This window comes from Lycium barbarum, chromosome 5 (genome assembly GCF_019175385.1).
Source record: "Lycium barbarum isolate Lr01 chromosome 5, ASM1917538v2, whole genome shotgun sequence".
NCBI lineage: Eukaryota > Viridiplantae > Streptophyta > Magnoliopsida > Solanales > Solanaceae > Lycium > Lycium barbarum.
This window is the reverse complement of record NC_083341.1, coordinates 127,383,996-127,408,552: the sequence shown is the minus strand read 5'-3', so window position 1 is coordinate 127,408,552 and position 24,557 is coordinate 127,383,996. Positions and strand designations below refer to the sequence as shown.

Sequence of the window (24,557 nt, the reverse complement as noted above, 5' to 3'; positions counted from 1 at the left end):
CTTCCTGCCTATGGAAGGGGCTTGAGACACACTTTCCTTAATAAAAACAGGCAAATAAAGAGCAATATTATTTATTGTAGAAGCTCTCCTTATACTTCCGATAAACTTCGACAAGTTTTTCGGGCTGTGGAATGATATCCTTTACAACTTCGTTCGAGCAAAATCTCTCATCCCATTTTGCTAAGTTAGGTATCTTGGTTTCATCTAGTATCTTCACTTCATCCATTATCTCTTGCGCCTTCACCCATCCAAGTAAACTCCCTAGAACAATGTCAAGGTAACCGATGTTATCTCCACCAAAGAAAGATTTACCTTTGCTGATCTTGATAAAAGCTTCCTCCAGCAGCAAATCTCCTTCATATATTTTGTCCAACACTGCTTCCTTTGCTTCTTTTCCTACCGCGTTCCTAAGCTCCGTCACCAACGGAAACCACTGCAACCATTTTTCTTCGGATTTAGTGGACAATTCAAGAAATAATTTTGATGAACTTAACTACTAGTCCAAGCGGCTTTTCAAGTTTGGTAATGTTCAGTTACTTTAATTTGACAAAAAATAGTTTATGACTTTACTGTTATAGTTAATAAGGTCAGGTGACCATACATGAAATTAATCATAGATTTTAAGTATTAGTCAAACAACATGTCAAGCTTACTTAAAACACTTTAAAGAAAAGACATGATTTAGTTTCTCACTCTCTTAAATGGACGTGAAATACACTTGACTTGCCATGTCATCATAGGGTGCCCACTAGACACATTTATGCCAACAAGAGGTGTCTATCAGATTACTTGGAAAGTTACGGTATTTATCTGATCATTGATGGCGAGTTTAAGTAGCTATCTATGTATTTAGCCTACAAAATTAAATTGTTTCCAATTATAGGACATGTGATGGGTATTAAATAAGTCTTACCTTTTGATCTATATAGGCTGCCCAAAACCGGGATATGGCACGATCATAAGGATCAGAAGGAAGAATGGAGGGACCATTAGTCCAAACTTCATCGATGTACTGAAGGATGACAAGTGACTCACAAATAGGCTTTTCATCATGGAATAAGACTGGGATTTTCTTGTAAACAGGGTTGGATTTGAGGAGCAGCTCACTTTTGTTTAACAAATTTTCTTGTATAAATTCAGACTCAATAGATTTTATTTTGAGGGCTATTTCAACCCGGTTCACGAAAGAGCTTGCCCATATTCCTAGAAGCTTAACATTACCTGTTGCCATGTCTAGCTTCTCAACAACTAATATCAAAGGAATAACTAATGAGCTGAGTACAACACTCTTATTAAGAATATCAATTGATGCTTCTTGCACATAAATACTATCTTGTAAAATATGCCTGTTTGTCCTTGGTACCCAATAAACAATGTAGGTGGGAACAACATGTACGATGATTTTTATTGATGTAAAATACCAGGAAAAGTTTTGTCATCTTCTTCTTTGTATAGGGATCTTCTTTGTATAAACTCAAAAATCTATTACAGTCGCCTTCTATATTGCTCCAGTCTTATGATTCCTCAGCCTTCGTGTGATACTCCCTCCGTCCCGCATTACTCGTTCACTTTTCCCTTTATACGCCCTTTAAGAACTCATAAAAGGAAATATATTTTTACTACATTACTCTTATTTATCTCCAATTAATTGCACTCTAATCAATATTAGTTACTTTAAAAAGCAATTAATGTTAGGGGCAAAGTAGGAAAAACTTAATTAATTCTATCTTAATTTTGTAATGGACAAATATTTTGGAACGAATATTTATGATAATGTGGACAATTAATATGGGATGGAGGGAGTATTATGTGTAAAAGTAGTTTGTAATACGTGGGGAGTCCCACATCGATGGCCACTGGCCATTGTATTGGCTATATAGAGCTAAGCCCATCTAATTTCATAAAATGAACAATGACATATTTATAAGATATGTACATTTATATATATTTAATAATTATATGTCTAAATGACTTGGATGGATCTTTAAATAAAAAGTCTTATTTTTGTATTTAGTTTGAATAGTTTTTTTTGTTTATTAAAATTTGAATTTAATATTTAAATTTTAAATAAAACAGAACATTGCGTCTGTTCCGAAAAGGAGCGTTTCTTCAGAAACAGTCTCCTTCTAAACTTCTATAAGTACGGACTCATCCCTGAAGAAGCAACACAATTTGCATGTATGATTTCAGGCTTTGTTGTATCCTGATAATCACTACAAAAAATGGGCAATTCTCGGAGGTTGAAAGTTGCAATTCGCGGAGGTTTTAGCCTCCACTATTTGCTGTCAGAAAATGTGTATTTTCTGACAGCAAATAGTGGAGGCTAAAACCTTCGCAAATTGCAACTTTCAACGTCCGCAAATTAATCTTTTTTTGTAGTGTAGAGATTTGCTTTTAATCCCAAAAGAATAAACGAGCAATAAAAAATAGTGACCTTTCACGCCTCAAAGCCTTAATTTCTCAGTTATTCTTCTCTTCTTTCTAACATAATGCAGGATAGGGCATAGTATATAAATAGGCCTCAAACTTGGTCTCATTTTTTAAGTATTCCCTCCAACTTTGGGTGTGCACAAGTAGGCACCTCAACTTGTTTTCACTTTGTCAATTGAACACTTCAACTTACAAAATGGTCATCTAGACACCTTCAAAAACATGTGCCACCTCAATGCCACATCAGCGCCACGTCAGCATTTGTGTTTATGTGTTCAATTTTTTACAAGTTGAGGTGCCTATTTGTGCACACCCAAAGTTGGAGGGCATACTTAAAAGATCAAGCCAAGTTTGAAGGCCTATTTATGTATTATGCCTGCAAGATAGGAAATCACTAAATCACTGAGAGAGAGAGAGAATAAAAAGAATCAAGTGGAACAATCAAAGTTGAGACAAGCTACTTTGGTTAAAAGGTGTGTGCAAGGCCAAGATTTGTTAATATTCGAGTTAAAAGTCTAATCTGATTAATGACTTTGCTTGGATCATATACACGTAGGGGTCGTTTGGTATGATAGATAAGGAAAAATAGTCCTGAGATAAGAATTTAGTATCATCATATCCCTTGTTTGATTGCTAATTCTGGGATAATTATCACATGAATAAAAATAGTACTGGGATAAGTTATCCCTGACAGAGGGTGGAATAACAATCCCAGGACTAGTTATCCCAGTATAAAATAATGAAAATGACAAAAATAGCCCTGAGGTCCCTCAAATCCTTTTTCTACTAAATAAGGTGGAGGTATTTTTGTAAACAAATAATTTTTTCTTAAAAATTATGCAATGTATGTTACTTTTAATACAACAAACCAAACAATCAATTACTAATCCCAACATAAATAATCCCAGTATAACTAATCCCACCATAACTAATCCCATCATAACGTGTCTTCAAACCAAATGACCCCATAGAGTTTTCTCGTGGTCTAAACATCTCCACAATCCAAAAGACATAGAGCCCGTTTGGATTAGCTGGAAAAAAATAACTTTTAAGCATAAGTGCTGAAAGTTATTTTATAAATAAGCAGTTATGTGTCTGGATAAAAGTACTTGAAGGGTTTTTAGAAGTAAGATAGTATTGGAATTAACAGAAAATATAAGGGATAAAAGGGACAAATTGTTGGTCAAACTAAAATGACTTTTAAGCCAAAAAAAAAAAAAAAAAATTGGGTTGAGCAACTTCTTGGTTTTAGCTTATTTTAAGCACTTTTTAACTTAATTTAAGTTGTTTTCAATTTTACCAAATACTCAAATAAATTAAAAAAATGACTTAGCAATCAGCTTATAAGCCAATCCAAACGGGCTCATAGATACTTGAAATGGCTACTAAATTCAACTTCTGGTTCTTGTTTTTCATGTGATTAGAAATTGTACTCCCTCCTTGCTAATTTATGTGGCACTAAGCACGAAGACTCAGAATAAAAAGGAAGACTTTAAATTTGTAATCTAAAGTAAGACTTAGATATTTGTGTGATTGTAAATCATCTCATAAAATTAAATTATTTTTAAATATAAAAAGATATCATTCTTTTTTGACCAAAAAAATGTGTCAAAAAAATTGGGACAACGGAGTAGTACATATCAAGGACCAAACTAGTCTGAACACCTTACACCAGACCAATAAAAAGGGCTAAAAATAACAAAAACTACACCTGAAAAAAATACAAAATCTGTACTTCTATATTTTGGTAAATAGCTAATGATAGAGATCAAAAATGCTATTTTTACAAACTTAAACAACCAAAACTGCTATATTCAAGGGACTATTTTAAACCTATTACCAAAGATAAGGGTCAATTCTGTCATTTTCTCCTAAAATTTACACTTTTATTTACATTTTAGCTAGACTCTCTAAAACCCAAACTGAACATCAAACAGAAATAAGTGCTGAATATGACTGCATCAGCTTTACCGGACGAACTATGGAGACGTATCCTGGAAACCGGAATTGAATCCTCCAAGCTCAACTACAAAGATGTTTGTTGCCTCTCCATAACTTGCACGCGCTTCAATCGAATCTCCAACGATGATTCTCTCTGGTCCTCTTTGTTCTTCACTGCTTTCCACCATTATCCTATTAAGGAACAACATCCTCAATCTTCTTCTAATGTTTCTAACAAATCGCTATATAAAACTAGGTATAATATATATGCACTCCATTCTACTCAATCTTTTTCTTTTTCTTTTTTCAGTAGTGTCTGTGCATCATATAGATTCTTCATTTTACACTTAAGGGTGTGTTTGCTATGACTGAAAATATTTTCTCGGAAAATAAGTGATTTTTTTGTTTGATATGCTAGAGGGAAGATGTCATTTTAAGAACATTTGCATATATTCAAAGTAAAACACTTATGAGTTTTCTGAATTCGGAGTACAATTTCTAGTGGTGGGGGTAGGGTTGGTGGGTGTGGTAGTGGGGTGGGTGGGTGTGGGGGGTGAAAGAGTGGGGGTGGGGTGGATAGTGCGCAGGGTTTCCCTCAAATTTCTAAGGAAAACATTTTTTCCTATTTTGAGAAAAACATATTCCAAGATATTTAGTGCAACCAGACAAAAAAAATAGGAAAACATTTTTCGGAAAGCATTTACCGTCATACCAAACACACTCTTAGTAGGCGTTTGGCCATAAATTTCAAATATTTTTCACTTTATTTGAAATTTACGGCGTTTGAGTTGAAGATGAAGTTGTGTTTGGTTATAATTTTTGCAAAGAATATATGGAACAGTGTTCATATTTGAATGTATTTAAATACAACTTCAAAAGTGAAAAGTTAGTTGAAAAACATGTTATAAGTTGTTTTCCAAATTCGAAATAAACTTCAAGTTCGATTTAGAATTTTTATGGCCAAACACTGATTTTCAAATAAAGTGAAAAATATTTCGAAAAAAAGTGAATACTAATTTTTATGGCTAAACGGGTCCTTAGCTTATGGAGAAGAAATAATCTAATTTGTCCAACCTTGTGTTGGTAATGAAGCCTTGCTGAAGTGGCAAGGTGGCGGTGTTGAGACTTCAAGGTCTCAAGGTTAAGTGCCACCAAACATGCGGGTTATGTCCACGCTTGTGTTCGTAATGACAAAAAATCAACAAAAACAAGAAATTTAATTTATTGAGCTTGGGTCCGGGCTTAGCACTGGCCATCGACACTAGTATATACATAGCAGTGACACACTTTTTCTACACCACCACAGTAATACTAATACACCACCATCCTTTCTTTAGATCTCTGATGAATGACACAGAAGCTGAAATACAAGAACTTAGAAGATTACAAAGAGAGGTGGATCTGTCAGAGACTGTAATGAACTTATTAGCTTGGCAAGAAAGGTTAAAAGTTGCTGATCTTGAAAATAGTTTAACCCTGAGAAAATGGTGCACAACGGCAAGGGTCACGGAGCTGCATAGGGTGTTCGGTACAAATTTGAAAGAATATCGACTCTCTTCCACAGCAAGGCATGTAGTTCGGTGAGTTTCACTTTTACGGTAGCTTTTATTCTTCTTTTTTATCTCAAGTTGAAAGTGACAACGGATGACTTCCATTACTAAATGGAAGAACATTTCAAACTAGTTGTTAGTTGTTCTCTGGTTGCACCCCTGATTGTAGGATTTTGTAAGTAATATATTTGAATGTTTGCAGGGGAATCATTAAATTTTTCTTTGATCTATTTGAAAAAAACAAAGTTCCCGTGTCGCTGATTAACCAAGACAAAATACACGTCAGGGGTGATATGACTATATGGGTAGCTGGCCTGGTCACACACCCGTTGTCAGATGATTTACGGAATGAAGCGATAAACAAACTGCTAGACATCATACGTAGCTTTGTGGGAGAAAATCTACCCAAAGATGTTGAGCATTTGCTGGAATGCCTTGAAGAGTCTAAGACTATAAAGTAAGAATCTACTGTATAGTACAAAAATACAATGTCTGTTATTCTTTGATTAAAGTAAATCACCAGTATTTCTTCTTCTTTTGTAGTTACATGAAAGTGGTAGCCTTGATGCATCCTAGCATGTATGATAATTTTAGATTCGCTGCATTTATTCAGTACATGTATCGACTGTACATGTGCAATGCAAACAATCAAACCAGTGACTTGGCCAAGTTCAAGACTATTACTTATTCTATACCACCTTATTGCAACCCTGAAGCGCAATGGGTGAATAGAATAAGGAATGATGCAAGTGGTAGTGCACCGTGGAATGAACTCCTCAACTTAACCATCTCAGAAAGTGGACAGTCCCATCAGGATTTTGATACTCCCATTGGCATACTGATTCTTCTGGGGAGTGCGCTGGTACGCGCATCATCAAGTAATGCATGTGTTAATACCTTTTAAAATCTAGCTCATTAATTTATCATTATTTTGTTTCATATTACATGAGAAATAATTTAGATTTTTGTTAATATACCAGACTGGCCGTCAAGTTCGTATCGAAAATGTGGAGAGCGAACTCTTTGTTCTTTTCCCTACATATATGCCATACTTTGTGCAATTTATGGTTTCCGGCAAGTATTTCAAAGGTAAAAGCAATATTTATACTCGTGATATTATTAAATTTTATTACATTTAATGGTCCTTTTGTAATGTATTCTATTGCCTCCTGCAGAGCATTGGATCTTGTAGTCCATATTCATGAGAAGTTTTACTATGGAGTAGCAACACAAAGCCAGAGATCATGACCTATTGCAGTTGTGTATGTTTCTATGTGCCTACTTTGTAGGTTTGTGAATGTTAATCTATTAGGTGACCCTTTATATCAGATTTAATTAAGTGTCAAGTGTAGTAAGTATGCAATATATTTTGCTGTTTGGGACATTATTGCCTAGTCCCATACTGAGATTATTTCTTTTGTTCTCATTTCCATTTTGATGTTCTTTTTATGTGGAATGAAATGCTTTTTTATCGCACCATTGTTATGGAAGCTAACATGACTACTACATTTCTCTAGCTAACATTGACTCGTGATACCATTCTTAGCAATCGAAATCAAAACAAAAACCTTCCTAGAAATCAATACCGAAGTTCTGTTCTGTTCAGATAATTTCAGTATATGTAGCCATATTTTCTATTTAAGATTAATGATAATCAATGTTTAGCTGTTTACAGAAGAATAAATTTCAAGTACTCATAACAAACTGTTACTTCATTTGAGGAATTGATTATTGTAGTAATTGTCATAGAAGAACTTAATTAAAACAATCAACTACAGTTTGATAATCTAAATCAAGCATGCCTTTGTGTAAAGAAAATAGAAGACAGGTTAGAGACAGATTGAGCTTTGCAAAATCTTGGGCAGAAATTATTGTAGGTTTAGAGGAGAAAGGAAATAAAAAAACAGTAAATGGTAGAAATGGTTCTCAATCTTTTTCATTTTTGACTTACAAAGACGAGAGTAGACTCCATGAGGATTAAAGTTAGAAAGCAGATTAGGCCGCAATCTATGCCTATGGAATTGGTTTAAGCTGGGGCTTGATCAAGTTGCTTTAAATATGTCAGTACTAAAAAGATATTAAAACAATCTCATTTAGTCCATTCATAAGAGTAACAATCACTTATAATTTGTTGAATTATATCTTGTAAAACCTTTTTGCATTGGCCATTACATACAACGTACATTCATAGAAGCAGGATCAAGTTTCTACACATACTAACTCCATTAAAAGCAACCCCTAATTTGAGTTTGAGGCAGCTTTTAGTTTCTCAAACTTCTTGAAACCTTCAGCAAGTTTCTCAGATTCCGGGATGAAATCCTTCACTGTTTTGTCTGCACAAAATCTCTCAGCCCATGCGACTAATTTCGGAATCTTGGTTTCATCAAATATTTTTGTGGAAGTCAAAATTTCTTCTGCTTTAAGCCATCCCAATAAGCTCCCAAGAACAATGTCAATGTAACCAATGTTATCTCCACCATAGAAAGATTTGCCTTTGCTGCATTTGATGAAAGCTTCCTCTAGCAGCAATGTCCCTTCAATCACTTTGTCTCTCACTGCTGCCTTTGCTTCTTCTCCTTCTGCTTTCCTATACTCTGCTGTTAATGGAAACCACTGCATACAACATTCTATATTTAGATAGTAATATTATTACCAACATGAAAAAGAAAAAGCTACACTCTAGATTCAAAGAAAGGAAAAGGATGCTGCAAAATTAACCCTGTACTACATGGAATATTTAAATTTTACCCTCGGCTATACTTTGCAGGTATTCATACTTGTATTGTTAATAAATCGTCTTGAACTTATGCTTGACTTTAACAGCGCTCTAGCATGGATTGGGTCGATTTCACGTTTAAGGTTGGAGCTTCGTTGAGGTCAAGGCAAATACAAGATAATTTGGTAACAACAAGAATATGAATGATCTCAAAGTATAATGGAGGATAAAATTAAGATATTTCGTATAGTATATGGTTATTTTAACGCTCTTCCCTTCAAAGAAGGTCCTAGTTGCAACTTCACATCACATTTTCTTTTATAACTTCAGCAGGAAAATTAGGAAAAGTTGTAGATTAAAACCTATGCTTGGAAGTTGCAGAATCCTTCAGCACATGGAAAAATCAGCAGAAGTGGACTCAAATTAAATAGCAAAAACAAAAAGAAAATGGAAGCAAAAAGAGGTTAATGTATAGCAAAAACCTTACTTTTTCATCAATATAGGCTGCCCAAAACCGGGCAGTGGCACTTTCATAAGGATCAGAAGGAAGTATGGTGGGACCATTAGGCCAAGCTTCATCGATGTATTGCACGATGAGGAGACTCACAGATAGTCTTTTCAGCGTGGAAGAGAACTGGGACTTTCTTACTAACAGGATTTGATTTGAGGAGAAGCTCACTTTTCTTGAAAGGATTCTCTTTGATGAATTCAAGGTCGAGGCCATTTGAACCCGATTCACAAAAGGGCATCCATTTCTTCCCAGAAGCTTTACATTGCTGGTTGCCATAGCCAACTCAAGGACTCTAAATGTAAGCAATTTAGGACAGAATTACTCTTTTTATGCCCCCTTAGACCTCGTCTGAACAAACAATGTAGGATCAGCAAGATTCTCTTTGCTGGCGGAGAATACTATTAAGCTTCTATTGTCTACGAAGTAATCTTTAAAGACTGCAAACAGTATCTCTATGTGTCATGGATCTAGTCCTTTATTCATCTTTTAATATTTGGCCTATAGTTTTTAATGACTTTAGTGACTCACAAGATGAGTGTATCTAAATTTTCTACTATTATAGTTGGATTGAGAACTAGTCAACAGACAAAATGAGATCACCTTTACCAGCATCACAATAGTTAATTCCTTCTCCTAACTTAAAATAATGAATTGGCAACCATAAAATTCTTCCATTTACCACAAATGTGAAGATAACAGTTCATGCTACTACCAGAAATAATAAGTTAATGTCCTCTGTTGCTTAAGGCAACCCGTTCAGGTTTGATTGTGTTGTAACTCACCAAGAATTTCTATATATTTCAGCTCGGCTATTGCTCAGAAGATTTTCAGTTTTAAAAACAGAAACAAACATCAAAGAGACACATATAGAGTTAACCAACAGATAGTGTAGTTCTTGGCTTCATGTACGCAGTTCAGAGTAATTTATTACAAAAGGTATATTATCCCTTTCAAAGGCCAAATGTTGTTTTCATATATATGGTCTTAGCTAGAGATTAAAAATAGATACCAAGACTTCATAGGCTAAGCATATCTTGAAAGAAGAAGACGGTACAGATTTAGCTAGAAGCGTCAGCTCTAATTTTGGGTAGAAGGGCCTTAGCAGCCTCAGCAAGCTTATCAGTTTCAGGCATGACATCTTTGACAGCACTATCAGCACAAAAATCTCCAGCCCATTTGTATAGACGTGGAATCTTGGCTTCATCGAGCAGCTTTACGTTGTTCATCTTCTCAGTCACGCTCATCCAACCCAAGAAGCAGCCAAGTGCAATGTCAACGTATCCGATTTTGTCTCCGCCAAAAAACTTATTGCCTTTGCTGCAATTTTTGAAGGCATCTTCCAACAACACCAGACCTTCGACCACAGGATACAGTGCTGCCTTTATGGCGTCGTCTCCTTGGGCTACCACTAAGCGACGAAGTAATGGAAACCACTGCAGCATCAATTAAAATGTAAATACTACTGCAACCACTGCAAAGAGAAACATGAACCTCGCAAAGAATTTGTTAAGAAAATAGACCTTATGCCTAAATCAACCTCAACTAGGTAATGAGGTGATGATTGCGCAAGACCATATAAAGAGACAACAACCTATTCGCTCAACTAATGTGGGATCCTGACACTCTCCCCCTCACATTCAAGACTGAACACCTGGAGCGTGAACAACATAATATGGGGGCTAACATTGGGTAAACCAAGAATAGGGATGGTAACCAACTCTCACGCAAAAGCTAACTTAATTCCAAAAGCTAGCTCATGACGTGAGGATCTCTGTTCTTTGACAGATGTACCAATGTGAGTGTCTGATGGAATCCAATATTTAGCCTATCTAAATGAAATATAAAACACTACTGCAAGTTCTCTGTGTTTTTGTTCTTTGTCAAATGTAGTACTCAAACTACTAACATACAATTAAAGGTAACTATCAATTATTAAGCAGAGAAATTTAATAGTTAGACATAATTAATATAATCAGCAATTAAAAGTGTGCCATTCCTATTACTTAAGCTTTTAGATGAGATGTCAACCATTTTGACATAGTATTAGAGGTGCCACCACCACTCAGAAAGCAAAAAGACAATACATTTTTGGCCAATGAAAAAGAATCAGACACTCACATAGGAGGCATAATATAATTAAGTAATTTAAAGTTTGCTTTCCAATAACTTAAGCTTTTAAAGACAAGAAGAGAGATCATGAACACACAAGAAACCAGAAATGTGTACCTTGTCGTCGATATAACAGGCCCAAAAGCGGGCAATGGCACGATCACAAGGATCAGAGGGAAAAATAGAGGGACCAGAACTCCAACATTCATCAATATACTGAACAATGATGAGAGATTCACAAATGGGCTTTCCATCATGAATTAGAACTGGGATTTTCTTGTAAACTGGATTTGATTTAAGGAGAAGCTCACCTTTTGAAGCAATTTGTTCCTCCAAGAAATCATAGTCCACAGATTTTATGTTAAGGGCTATCCGAGGCCTCATGACAAATGTACTAGGCCATGATCCTAATAGTTTCACATCGTTTTCAGCCATGATCAAAGAAGAATTAGAAACAGAAAATGCAATTATAGAGAGAGGAAATTAAGAAGCTAATTAAATAGGTGATGTTTTCAAAATATTGGGCAAGAGTTTGAGATATAAATAGTGCTTAAAGTGTGGTGTGAAGAGCGGACTGTGAAGTTAGTTGGCAGTGTGCGTGGGTGAGAACATTAAAATGAGAGGACCTTATAAGTTTGTCCATTTGTTGTGCAAAATTCTTCAAAGAGACTTTGACAATTTAAGATTGCTCCTCCCCCTCCATCCCAAAAAATTTCAAACATTTTGAAACTTATAACTTAAATACTTATGTCATTATATTTGTGTGGTTATAAAACTTTTAAAACTCGTGTTCTTAAACATGTTGTAGCATTTACGTGGCTATGAAAGCTTCTCGCTAAGGAAATATAGGAATGTGTCTGTCTTTTTAGAATGAACTAATAAGGAAATAGTGCCAAACAAAGTGGAACGGAAGGAGTAGTAACTAGTAATTGGTGTATTAAATTATACCAGGATTAGTTATACATGATTCAAAAGACGAACCATGATTGAATCAAGAATCATCCACATGAACAAGATATTAAGGGGGATTTAGTTTTAAAACAAGCAATGAAATCGCCCTTTACCAGTATCACAAGAGTTAATACCTTCTCCTGACTTAGAATAATATATGACTTCTGGAATGACAAGTCAATATGTTCTATGCTGCTCAAGGCACCACACCAAGACATCATTTAGAAATAGCCAACAGATGCTATATCTTGGCTTCTTGTACTCATTTCTGAATAGCTTATTACACAAGGAACAATGTATTTTTTGACCAGTTCAAAGACCAAATGTTGTGCTCATACATCATCTTTGCTAGAGATTGAAAATAACTACCAAGACTTGATAGTCTAAACACACCTTGAAAGAAGAAGACATATGAACTTAGCTAGATGCTTGGGCTCTAATTTTGGCCTGAATGATCTTAGCAACCTCAGCAAGCTTATTAGTTTCAGGCATGACATCTTTGACAGAACTATCAGCACAAAAATCTTCAGCCCATTTATATAAACCTGGAGTCTTGGCTTCATCAAGTAGCTTTACATTGTTCATCTTCTCAGTCACCCTCACCCAACCCAAGAAGCAGCCAAGTGCAATGTCTAAGTATCCAATTTTGTCTCCACCAAAGAACTTCTCACCTTTGCTGCAATTCTTGAAGGCATCTTCCAACAACACTAGGCCTTCGACCACCGACTCTACTGCCGCCTTTTTCGCGTCCTCTCCTTGTGCTGCTGCTATGCCACGCAGTGCTGGAAACCACTGCAGCATCAATTAAAATGTCAATTTTATCCGTGCCAGAGGCAGGGTTTCAAAATGCAAGAATGTCAAACCTGAGTTTCGAACCTACGATGTAAAGCAATTTTTGAGCCACTTTACTACTACACTACAAACTTCTTTCATGTCAAGAGAAGTCAATAATTTATTTGTATGGAAAAAATTGCACAATAATTTATATGTATGAAAAAGATTGTTTTTACCCTATTTGCACACTACGAAGGGGATTAACTGAACCCCCTTCAACACATGTAGTTCAACCCCTGGGTTATACTACTACAACTGATAAAGAAAACATGAACCCACAAAGGGTGTTTCGGTATGGAGGAAAATATTTTTTGGAATTCGTTTTCCAATTTTTTCATGTTCGGTTAATCAAAACTCTTGGAAAACATTTATCTAGGAAAACAAGTTTCTTAAGAATGGGGAAAATGACTTCCCTGTGGAAGTAGGGAAAACAAGTCCTACAAGTGGCATTCGACATTGATTGTCTCCTCGCTACCCTCGAACACACCTCATCTTCACCCCCACTCATACTCACACCACCCACCACCCTCACCCCCTATAGTATTTGTCTAGATTATATAAAATGCTTTTAGGATAACATTTTTTGCTTAAGTACCGAACACAAGAAAAAAAGCACTTATTTTCCTTAAAAACATTTTCCATGAAAAACGAACACACCCAAAGAATCCAATATTTAGCCTATGTAAATGAAATGCCAAATACCACAGCAAGTGCTCTTTGATTTTTTTTCTTTGCCAAAATGTAATGGTATGTTTTGTGGTTGATGCCACCTACTTTCTACTTCATTATCTGATAATATTGTGATTACTAACGCATTTTGGACTGTTTTAAATGAGCTATAATAAGATTACTAGTACAATTAAACTGTGATCCATAATAACCTTCTTTTTCTTTTACTCTTTCACATTTTCTCTCTCCGTTTAGCCAAAAGGACAGAAGGCAAACAACTTAACAAGACTAGAGCCAGCTATATAGTCTTGTACGTCAATTTTCAGAAGAAGAGATCTTATCACTGAAGAAATGAGTACTAAAATATTTTCTAGTGTTTGGTACTTCTTTTCTCTAAGAAAACATTTTCCTCTGTCGACCACACCTAAAAGTTAGTACGACTTTTCTCTAGGAAAACATTTTCCTCGCTGAACACACCTAAAAGTAAATGTGACAGGCTAAAATGGATTTATAACCTAACAGTTCACAAAATATTTACATGTTTAATTGGAAATCATTATCATGTTAATTAATTGCTCAAGAGTCGTGATAAACAACCTAGCAGTCCGCGAGATACTAACGTTATAGATGTCATTATCATGATAATTACTAAGAGTCGCCACTATTACACACACATAAAGGCGGAAAATTTTACCACAAGGAAATCTATAACACACTAAGGGGTCATTTGGTAGAAGGTATAAGCTGGGATATCTCAACACTGATTTTTATACCATGTTTGGTAGAAGGTATAAATTTATCCTGGGATAAATTTATACCTTCTACTAAACATGGTATAAAAATCAGTGCTGGGATATCCCAGCTTGTACCTTCTTATCTCACTTATACTGGGATTAATTTATACCATCTTTTAGATGGTACAAAATAATCCCAATAGATGGGATAAATTAGTCCCCGAATTATAATCCTGGGATAATTTCGATTATCTACCAAACGACCCCTAAGAGCGTGTTTAGTAATTAGGGGGAAGATACGATGCTGATATGTTGGTGGAAGTGCTGATACGTTGTTATGTTGAAAGATGGGCTTGATTCTCGGTGGAACAAGTGGGAAATCTGATTCTCAGGGGGAACATAAATTATGAGTTTGTCATCATCAAAAATAGAGAAATTGATAAGTTATGCTATTTTATGTTTTGATGATTTGACAAACTAATTCGAGGAACCAGATACGTTTTTAGAGGAACAGAAGGGATCAGTTTCTAGCCGTTGCAAAGGTCAATTCTACAGTTGTAAAACTGTTGGTACTATACCGACTGGTAGCAGTGCAGCAACACAGCTGCAGTTCGCTAGTGGCCAAAACGAATGGAATGTCGCTTTCACATCTACGCACTTGCTCCACCGATATAAACAACATGTTACAAGTGAAAACCTAACACTTGCAATTCAGAAAATCTCTCATATCTTAACTGCAAGCCGCCGCACTCCAAGTGCTCTCACCAAGAACAAAGCTGCCACAACCAGAAGGACCAGTTCCCTTATCACTGAAGATGTTTTAAGTCCTTAGGTTTGTTGATTTTGTCTTTTGTTCTTTAACTTATATTCCTAAGCTGTTTTCAAGAAGTGTTTGGTAGGTTTATTTCTCAAGTGTTCTGAGTTGTACACTTAGCTAGAGTTAGTCAAAGTGTGTCTTTGCAATAGAGTTATTGTAATGATCTTGCAATAGAGTTATTGTAAGGGGAGGGACTAATAGTTTAATTCCTAGGTTGCAATAGTTTGTAATCTAAAGATTTGCTCATTTATAGTGAAGTTTGAGCAAATTTTATTACAGTGGGTTGTGGTTTTACTCCCTTGAGCAAGGAGGTTTCCACGTAAATATTTTGTGTTATTTACATTCTGCATGACTTAAGGAAACAGATAGAGAACTTGGTCCTCTATACTGTTTGGTGGACTCAAAAAAGTAAACACACGAGGAAGCCAAAGGGAGTTCGACATCCACTATGTATACATATATGTATAAACTGTGTAATTTTCCGCCGAAGGGGGTTCCGAACCCCCTAAGCTATACTTGGCTCCGCCCCCGTCTCCACCCCCTTTGAATTTTTCTAGATTACATATAAATGTTCTTGGGAAATTATTGTTCTGCTTCCGTACTAAACACTAGAAAATAAATAAGAAATTCATTTATTTTCAAGAAAACATTTTCCTACCTACCAAACACACCCTAACAGTCCAGTTAACTACCTTATATACTATGCATCTCTCTCTGTAGAATTTGCATAGGGCGCTACATGAGTGTATTTGGTACAACGACAGTCTTTTTTTCGTGACTCTTTTCTCTCATATTTTTGTGAAAAATATATATGTTAAAAATTAGTGATAATAGTATTAGCAAATTAGAGATCGTTTTAATAAATTTTTTGAGTATTGACGATTAAAAATAATGTCCAAGTATTAATCGGAGCAAGTAACAAGAAACTAAAAGTTAAGATAATTATAAGAAAAAAAAGAACAACAAATATTTTCCGGTTACACCACAAAAATAACCACACATCATAGAAAACATTTTTCATGTAAAATAACTTTGCCATACCAAACACACTCGGGAATAAGCATTTATAACTCAAGAGTCCCGAGCCGAAAAGGCATTTTTTTCAATGGAATAAATCAAAAGGGCATGTTAAAAATGGGACAACCCAAAAGGGGTTGTTTCTGTGACTTACAAGTTTTTAGACGGCCAATATCAAACGTCCGTTTAGTCTGGCCAAACCAATTTTCCAATCAATGTGTGCTTTAACTTGTAAGTTAATAAAATATTATTTTAAAGCCCAGAAGCCGTTAAATAGGGGTCCATATTTTTTTTAGAGCCTGTTTGAATTGACTTATAAGTTGCTGACAACAACTTATAAATTGTTTTCAGCTTTTTTGAGTGTTTGACTAGCCAGCTTATAAGCTATTTTGTGCTTAAAATAAGCTCAAAAAAATAATTGAGCCCGCTTGGCTTAACTTATCTAAAACAACTTATAAGCTGCTTTTTTAAGCCCATCCAAACAGGCTCTTAATCAAATCTTTAACGTGGCATTTTATATTATTCTTTGAATTCGCTCATTAAAATGCATGGTTCAGTCACTTGTCACACCGTACCTACTAATTTGGTTGGATTGTTTGTATTTTTTTATTGATCACATATAAATAAATAAAAACAATGAATAATAGTGGCGTGTAGGCATTTAAACAGTATTGGAGAAATCTACTCGAAGTATTTTTTTCAAAGATTGTTTGGAAATACTTTTCTTCAGAAATTTGAATCAAGACTATAATCATGTTTATAAGAATTTAGTTTTTGTAATATTGAAGCAAATGTGTCTAAACGGACCAAACTAGATCTATCACAAATTAGCTCGGGATTAAGGTGTATCTTTATTATTTTTGTTGTTGTACCTTTTGATACTTTATATATATATATATAGTACCTCATTAAGCCAAGTAACGGCATAAAAAGAATATATATGTTTATCGATATTTTATTAAATGGAGTGAAATATGTATTTAATGGTATAATATCAAATAACAAGCTAATAAAAAAGTCTCAATTAATACCAACAATAAATGATGCAATAACAATAAACAAATAACATAAAGACGAAAAAATGAAAAACGTTCAGTTTCAAAATACAAAAGGATAAGACCCATTTGAACTTGAGATAAGAGAAAAAAGATTTTGAATCATGATTAAAAAAATTAAAAGTTTAAATGAAATTATTTCAAGTAACAAGTCATAAATATGAAAATATAGATAAAAATCTCATGTAATTATCTTGACAATTGAAGCTAAAATTCAAATTTATGTTGTAAATAAAAGAGAAATAATTTAATTACAAATAATACTAAAATAATAATTATAAAAAAATAACAGTAAAGCATTTCAAATATACTCCTTCCGTTTATATTTACTTGTCCACTTTTGTCGGTGCACGTCCCTTAAGAATTACTAAATTAAGTATATATTTTACCATAATACTCATAATAATTAGTGTATAGTCTCAATAGACTTGAAGAATGGTTTGAAAATCAGTAATTAATGTTAAGTGTAAAATAAGATTTTTTTTTTCTCTTAATATGCTAAAATGGTCGAGTAAAAATGATAACGTATTTTTAATATAATGAACAAATAAAAGTAAACAGAGAGAGTAACTTACATCATCAGGACGTCTAAAACTGTATATACAGAAAAATTATGATTGGATTGTATATGTAATAATTGTTCGCATACCAGTTCACGGTCCCAATTAAAAAAACAAATTGTTTTTGCTACATGCATAATTAATTAAAAGGGATAAGGCACTATTATCCCCCTGAATTATACCCCAAGTTGCTACGACACACCTGACTTTTCCCTGGGTCCTATTACCCCCCTAAACTTATTTAAAACGGAATAATTACCCCCCTAAACGCTGACATGGCAAGGAGAGTGTGTTTCACTCTCTTTGAGAGAGTGAAAAACATACAAAACAGGAAAACTTAATCTTTTTCTTAAAAATCTGTATTTTCTTAAAATATGAAAATAAATCTAGTTTTTCAAATTTAATTTTAAAAAACGGGTTTTCCACATTTTTAAAAAATAATTAATTTTTCCAAAATTTTATAAAAATTCAGTTTTTTTCACATTTTGACAAGAAAAACACTTTTTTCGGATTTTATTTGAAAAATAAAAGTGTCCTAAGAAAATGAAATCATGAAAATCAAGATTTTTTAAGACATTTTAAAAAAATAATCAAGTTTTCCATATTTTTAACAAATCCATTTTTCCATATTTTAAAAAATTCATGTTTTTAGTTTTGTTTTTAAAAAAACGGGTTTTAAAAAAAATCAAATTTTCATTTTAAAAAAAAAGGATTTTAAAAATCATTTTTTAAAAGAAAATATAGTTTTTTAATCCATGTTTTCAGTTTTTTTTTTTTTTTAAAATGGGTTTTTAAAAAAATTTGTCAATTTTTGTTAAAAAAGACTGGTTTTAAAAATCATTTTTTTAAAAAGAAATCGTTTTTTTTTTTAAATTGACACGTAAGCTGAAAAAAAAATTCTAAAACAAATAAATACACATGTGGCAAGGAGAGTGTATGTCACTCTCTCATATGAGAGTGGGCATGAGCATATAGGGAAGTAATTATTCTGTTTTAAATAAGTGTAGGGGGGCAATAGGACCCAAGGAAAAGTAAAATGTGTCGTAACAACTTGAGCTATAGTTCAGGGGTAATAGTGCCTTATCCCTAATTAAAATAAAACTTTACTAATACTAATAAATAAGGGGAAGGCCCAACATTTTTCAGTGATTTCTCCTCTCCTTAGAGTCAAGTGGCTTTCCGCTCCTTATTTTATTTATTAGTCTGATTTTCGATTAAGAATAAGTTTTTTTAGGCAAAACAGAACATTGCGTCTGTTCAGAAAAGGAGCGTTTCTTCATAAACAGTCTCCTTCTAAACTTCTATAAGTACGGACTCATCCCTGAAGAAGCAACACAATTTGCATGTATGATTTCAGGCTTTGTTGTATCCTGATAATCACTACAAAAAAGGGGTAATTTGCGGAGGTTGAAAGTTGCAATTTGCGAAGGTTTTAGCCTCCACTACAAAGTTGCAATTCGCGGAGGTTTTAGCCTCCACTATTTGTAGTGGAGGCTAAAACCTTCGCAAATTGCAACTTTCAACCTCCGCAAATTACCCTTTTTTTGTAGTGTAGAGATTTGCTTTTAATCCCAAAAGAATAAACGAGCAATAACTCTTGAAAGATAGTGATCTTTCACGCCTCAACGCCTTAATTTCTCAGTTATTCTTCTCTTCTTTCTAACATAATGCAAGATAGGGCATAGTATATAAATAGGCCTCAAACTTGGTCTCATTTTTTAAGTATTCCGTCCAACTTTGGGTGTGCACAAGTAGGCACCTCAACTTGTTTTCACTTTGTCAATTGAACACTTCAACTTACAAAATGGTCATCTAGATACCTTCAAAAGCATGTGCCACGTCAATGCCACATCAGCGCTACGCCAGCATTTGTGTTTATGTGTTTAATTTTTTACAAGTTGAGATGCTTATTTGTGCACACCCAAAGTTGAAGGGCATACTTAAAAGATGAAGCCAAGTTTGAAACCTATTTATGTATTATGCCTGCAAGATAGGAAATCACTAAATCACCGAGAGAGAGAGAGAAAATAAAAAGAATCAAGTGGAACAATCAAAGTTGAGACAAGCTACTTTGGTTAAAAGGTGTATGCAAGGCCAATATTTGTTAATATTCGAGTTAAAAGTCTAATTGGATTAATGACTTTGCTTGGATCATATACACGTAGGGGTCGTTTGGTATGATAGATAAGGAAAAATAGTCCTGAGATAAGAATTTAGTACCATCATATCCCTTGTTTGATTGCTAATTCTGGGATAATTATCACGGGAATAAAAATAGTAATGGGATAAGTTATCCCTGGCAGAGGGTGGAATAACAATCCCAGGACTAGTTATCCCAGTATAAAATAATGAAAATGACAAAAATAGCCCTGAGGTCCCTCAAATCCTTTTTCTACTAAATAAGGTGGAGGTATTTTTGTAAACAAACAGTTTTTTCTTAAAAATTATGCAATGTATGTTATTTTTAATACAACAAACCAAACAATAAATAAGAAATAATATCAGAATAACTAATCCCAACATAAATAATCCCAGTATAAATAATCCCACCATAACTAATCCCATCATAACGTGTCTTCAAACCAAATGACCCCGTAGAGTTTTCTCATGGTCTAAACATCTCCACAATCCAAAAGACATAGAGCCCGTTTGGATTAGCTGGAAAAAAATAATTTTTAAGCATAAGTGCTGAAAGTTATTTTATAAATAAGCAGTTATGTGTTTGGATAAAAGTGCTTGAAGGGTTTTTGGAAGTAAGGTAGTATTGGAATTAACAGAAAATATAAGGGATAAAAGGGACAAGTTGTTGGTCAAACTAAAATGGCTTTTAAGCCAAAAAAAAAAAAAAAAATTGGGTTGAACAACTTCTTGGTTTTAGCTTATTTTAAGCACTTTTTAACTTAATTTAAGTTGTTTTCTATTTTACCAAATACTTAAATAAGTTAAAAAATGACTTATAGCCAATCCAAACGGGCTCATAGATACTTGAAATGGCTATTAAATTCAACTTCTGGTTCTAGTTTTTCATGTGATTAGAAATTGTACTCCCTCCTTGCTAATTTATGTGGCACTAAGCACGAAGACTCGGAATAAAAAGGAAGAATTTAAATTTGTAGTCTAAAGTAAGATTTAAATATTTGTGTAATTGTAAATCATCTCATAAAATTAAATTATTTTTAAATATAAAAAGGTACCATCCTTTTTTGACCAAAAAAATGTGTCAAAAAAATTGGGACAATGAGAGTAGTACATATCAAGGACCAAACTAGTCCGAACACCTTACACCAGACCAATAAAAAGGGCTAAAAATAACAAAAACTACACCTGAAAAAAATACAAAATCTGTACTTCTATATTTTGGTAAATAGCTAATGATAGAGATCAAAAATGCTATTTTTACAAACTTAAACAACCAAAAATGCTATATTCAAGGGACTATTTTAAACCTATTACCAAAGATAAGGGTCAATTCTGTCATTTTCTCCTAAAATTTACACTTTTATTTAGATTTTAGCTAGACTCTCTAAAACCCTAATTGAACATCACACAGAAATATTGTTGAATATGAATGCATCAGCTTTACCAGACGAACTATGGAGACGTATCCTGGAAACCGGAATTGAATCCTCCAAGCTCAACTACAAAGATGTTTGCAGCCTCTCCATAACTTGCACGCGCTTCCATCGAATCTCCAACGATGATTCTCTCTGGTCCTCTTTGTTCTTCGCTGCTTTCCACCATTATCCTATTAAGGAACAACATCCTCAATCTTCTTCTAATGTTTCTAACAAATCGCTATATAAAACTAGGTATAATATATATGCACTCCATTCTACTCAATCTTTTTTTTTTTTTTTTCAGTAGTGTCTGTGCATCATATAGATTCTTCATTTTACGCTTAAGGGTGTGTTTGCTATGACTGAAAATATTTTCTTGGAAAATAAGTGATTTTTTTGTTTGATATGCTAGAGGGAAGATGTCATTTTAAGAACATTTGCATATATTCAAAGTAAAACACTTATGAGTTTTCTGAATTCGGAGTACAATTTCTAGTGGTGGGGGTAGGCGTGGTGGGAAGTGGGGGTAGGGTTGGTGGGTGTGGGGGTGGTAGGGGTTTGCGGGGTGGGTGTTGGGGGTGAAAGAGTGGGGGTGGGGTGGATAGTGCGCAGGGTTTCCCTTAAATTTCTAAGGAAAACATTTTTTCCTATTTTGAGAAAAACATATTCCAAGATATTTAGTGCAACCAGACAAAAAAAATAGGAAAACATTTTTCGGAAAGCATTTACCGTCATACCAAACACACTCTTAGTAGGCGTTTGGCCATAAATTTCAAATATTTTTTACTTTATTTGAAATTTACAGCGTTTGAGTTGAAGATGAAGTTGTGTTTGGTTATAATTTTTGCAAAGAATATATGGAACAGTGTTCATATTTGAATGTATTTAAATACAACTTCAAAAGTGAAAAGTTTGTTGGAAAACATGTTATAAGTTGTTTTCCAAATTCGAAATACAACTTCAAGTTGGATTTGGAATTTTTATGGCCAAACACTGATTTTCATTCGAAAAAAAGTGAATACTAATTTTTATGGCTAAACGGGTCCTTAGCTTATGGAGAAGAAACAATCTAATTTGTCCAACCTCGTGTTGGTAATGAAGCCTTGCTGAAGTGGCAAGGTGGAGGTGCTGAGACTTCAAGGTCTCAAGGTTAAGTGCCACCAAACGTGCGGGTTATGTCCACTCTTGTGTTCGTAATGACAAAAAATCAACAAAAACAAGAAATTTAATTTATTGAGCTTGGGTCCGGGCTTAGCACTGGCCATCGACACTAGTATATACATAGCAGTGACACACTTTTTCTACACCACCACAGTAATACTAATACACCACCATCCTTTCTTTAGATCTCTGATGAATGACACAGAAGCTGAAATACAAGAACTTAGAAGATTACAAAGAGAGGTGGATCTGTCAGAGACTGTAATGAACTTATTAGCTTGGCAAGAAAGGTTAAAAGTTGCTGATCTTGCAAATAGTTTAACCCTGAGAAAATGGTGCACAACGGCAAGGGTCACGGAGCTGCATAGGGTGTTCGGTACAAATTTGAAAGAATATCGACTCTCTTCCACAGCAAGGCGTGTAGTTCGGTGAGTTTCACTTTTATGGTAGCTTTTATTCTTCTTTTTTATCTCAAGTCGAAAGTGACAACGGATGACTTCCATTACTAAATGGAAGAACATTTCAAACTAGTTGTTAGTTGTTCTCTGGTTGCACCCCTGATTGTAGGATTTTGTAAGTAATATATTTGAATGTTTGCAGGGGAATCATTAAATTTTTCTTTGATCTATTTGAAAAAAACAAAGTTCCCGTGTCGCTGATTAACCAAGACAAAATACACGTCAGGGGTGATATGACTATATGGGTAGCTGGCCTGGTCACACACCCGTTGTCAGATGATTTACGGAATGAAGCGATAAACAAACTGCTAGACATCATACGTAGCTTTGTGGGAGAAAATCTACCCAAAGATGTTGAGCATTTGCTGGAATGCCTTGAAGAGTCTAAGACTATAAAGTAAGAATCTACTGTATAGTACAAAAATACAATGTCTGTTATTCTTTGATTAAAGTAAATCACCAGTATTTCTTCTTCTTTTGTAGTTGCATGAAAGTGGTAGCCTTGATGCATCCTAGCATGTATGATAATTTTAGATTCGCTGCATTTATTCAGTACATGTATCGACTGTACATGTGCAATGCAAACAATCAAACCAGTGACTTGGCCAAGTTCAAGACTATCACTTATTCTATACCGCCTTATTGCAACCCTGAAGCGCAATGGGTGAATAGAATAAGGAATGATGCAAGTGGTAGTGCAACGTGGAATGAACTCCTCAACTTAACCATCTCCGAAATTGGACAGTCCCATCAGGATTTTGATACTCCCATTGGCATACTGATTCTTCTGGGGAGTGCGCTGGTACACGCATCATCAAGTAATGTATGTGTTAATACCTTTTAAAATCTAGCTCATTAATTTATCATTATTTTGTTTCATATTACATGAGAAATAATTTAGCTTTTTGTTAATATACCAGACTGGCCGTCAAGTTCGTATCGAAAATGTGGAGAGCGAACTCTTTGTTCTTTTCCCTACATATATGCCATACTTTGTGCAATATATGGTTTCCGGCAAGTATTTCAAAGGTAAAAGCAATATTTATACTCGTGATATTATTACATTTAATGGTCCTTTTGTAATGTATTCTATTGCCTCCTGCAGAGCATTGGATGTTGTAGGCCATATTCATGAGAAGTTTTACTATGGAGTAGCAACACAAAGCCAGAGATCATGACCTATTGCAGTTGTGTATGTTTCTATGTGCCTACTTTGTAGGTTTGTGAATGTTAATCTATTAGGTGACCCTTTATATCATAGTTAATTAAGTGTCAAGTGTAGTAAGTATGCAATATATTTTGCTGTTTGAGACATTATTGCCTAGTTCCATACTGAGCTTATTTCTTTTGTTCTCATTTCCATTTTGATGTTCTTTTTATGTGGAATGAAATGCTTTTTTATCGCACCATTGTTATGGAAGCTAACATGACTACTACATTTCTCTAGCTAACATTGACTCGTGATACCATTCTTAGCAATCGAAATC

At 34.4% G+C, this 24,557-nt stretch overlaps 5 protein-coding genes and 1 pseudogene across 6 annotated transcripts; 2 read left to right on the top strand and 4 right to left on the bottom strand.

Annotated features, from left to right (window-relative positions):
• Positions 1-67: 67 nt before the first annotated feature.
• Positions 68-1,231, bottom strand: LOC132641485 (glutathione S-transferase U17-like). The gene is made up of 2 exons (XM_060358500.1): positions 914-1,231; positions 68-433 (listed from the first exon to the last, which is right to left on the bottom strand). The coding sequence occupies exons 1-2, from the start codon at positions 1,229-1,231 to the stop codon at positions 68-70; spliced, it is 684 nt and encodes a 227-aa protein (XP_060214483.1).
• Positions 1,232-4,170: 2,939 nt separating this feature from the next.
• LOC132641484 (uncharacterized) lies at positions 4,171-7,437 on the top strand. 2 transcript variants are annotated; one of them, XM_060358498.1, is made up of 6 exons: positions 4,171-4,627; positions 5,709-5,951; positions 6,124-6,378; positions 6,465-6,799; positions 6,902-7,010; positions 7,097-7,437. In XM_060358498.1, exons 1-6 carry the CDS (start codon positions 4,383-4,385, stop codon positions 7,167-7,169), a joined length of 1,260 nt encoding a protein of 419 aa, XP_060214481.1. In that variant the 5' UTR covers positions 4,171-4,382; the 3' UTR covers positions 7,170-7,437. The 2 variants fall into 2 exon arrangements, with proteins under 2 accessions (XP_060214481.1, XP_060214482.1); XM_060358499.1 differs by having other exon boundaries at positions 4,174-4,627; positions 6,465-6,783.
• A 571-nt stretch (positions 7,438-8,008) lies between these two features.
• Positions 8,009-9,891, bottom strand: LOC132641482 (glutathione S-transferase U17-like; annotated as a pseudogene).
• A 124-nt stretch (positions 9,892-10,015) lies between these two features.
• On the bottom strand, positions 10,016-12,277 carry LOC132641480 (glutathione S-transferase U17-like). The gene is made up of 2 exons (XM_060358496.1): positions 11,375-12,277; positions 10,016-10,581 (listed from the first exon to the last, which is right to left on the bottom strand). The coding sequence occupies exons 1-2, from the start codon at positions 11,690-11,692 to the stop codon at positions 10,207-10,209; spliced, it is 693 nt and encodes a 230-aa protein (XP_060214479.1). The 5' UTR covers positions 11,693-12,277; the 3' UTR covers positions 10,016-10,206.
• Positions 12,278-12,428: 151 nt separating this feature from the next.
• LOC132639767 (glutathione S-transferase U17-like) lies at positions 12,429-13,550 on the bottom strand. Its single transcript, XM_060356188.1, has 2 exons — positions 13,530-13,550; positions 12,429-13,000 (listed from the first exon to the last, which is right to left on the bottom strand). Exons 1-2 carry the CDS (start codon positions 13,548-13,550, stop codon positions 12,626-12,628), a joined length of 396 nt encoding a protein of 131 aa, XP_060212171.1. The 3' UTR covers positions 12,429-12,625.
• A 7,784-nt stretch (positions 13,551-21,334) lies between these two features.
• On the top strand, positions 21,335-24,516 carry LOC132641478 (uncharacterized). The gene is made up of 6 exons (XM_060358493.1): positions 21,335-21,703; positions 22,798-23,040; positions 23,213-23,467; positions 23,554-23,893; positions 23,991-24,099; positions 24,176-24,516. Exons 1-6 carry the CDS (start codon positions 21,459-21,461, stop codon positions 24,190-24,192), a joined length of 1,209 nt encoding a protein of 402 aa, XP_060214476.1. The 5' UTR covers positions 21,335-21,458; the 3' UTR covers positions 24,193-24,516.
• Positions 24,517-24,557: the final 41 nt, after the last annotated feature.

Coding starts and splice junctions, on each gene's coding strand:
- LOC132641485 (XM_060358500.1), bottom strand. CDS start 1,231: ATGGCAACAGGTAATGTTAAGCTTCTAGGAATATGGGCAAGCTCTTTC. Junction 434..913: donor CAGCCTATATAGATCAAAAG/GTAAGACTTATT, acceptor AAATGGTTGCAG/TGGTTTCCGTTGGTGACGGA.
- LOC132641484 (XM_060358498.1), top strand. CDS start 4,383: ATGACTGCATCAGCTTTACCGGACGAACTATGGAGACGTATCCTGGAA. Junction 6,379..6,464: donor GAAGAGTCTAAGACTATAAA/GTAAGAATCTAC, acceptor CTTCTTTTGTAG/TTACATGAAAGTGGTAGCCT. Junction 7,011..7,096: donor TTCCGGCAAGTATTTCAAAG/GTAAAAGCAATA, acceptor TGCCTCCTGCAG/AGCATTGGATCTTGTAGTCC.
- LOC132641480 (XM_060358496.1), bottom strand. CDS start 11,692: ATGGCTGAAAACGATGTGAAACTATTAGGATCATGGCCTAGTACATTT. Junction 10,582..11,374: donor CCTGTTATATCGACGACAAG/GTACACATTTCT, acceptor TTGATGCTGCAG/TGGTTTCCATTACTTCGTCG.
- LOC132639767 (XM_060356188.1), bottom strand. CDS start 13,550: ATGAGTGGGGGTGAAGATGAG. Junction 13,001..13,529: donor TGAGTGGGGGTGAAGATGAG/GTGTGTTCGAGG, acceptor TTGATGCTGCAG/TGGTTTCCAGCACTGCGTGG.
- LOC132641478 (XM_060358493.1), top strand. CDS start 21,459: ATGAATGCATCAGCTTTACCAGACGAACTATGGAGACGTATCCTGGAA. Junction 23,468..23,553: donor GAAGAGTCTAAGACTATAAA/GTAAGAATCTAC, acceptor CTTCTTTTGTAG/TTGCATGAAAGTGGTAGCCT. Junction 23,894..23,990: donor TACACGCATCATCAAGTAAT/GTATGTGTTAAT, acceptor TTAATATACCAG/ACTGGCCGTCAAGTTCGTAT.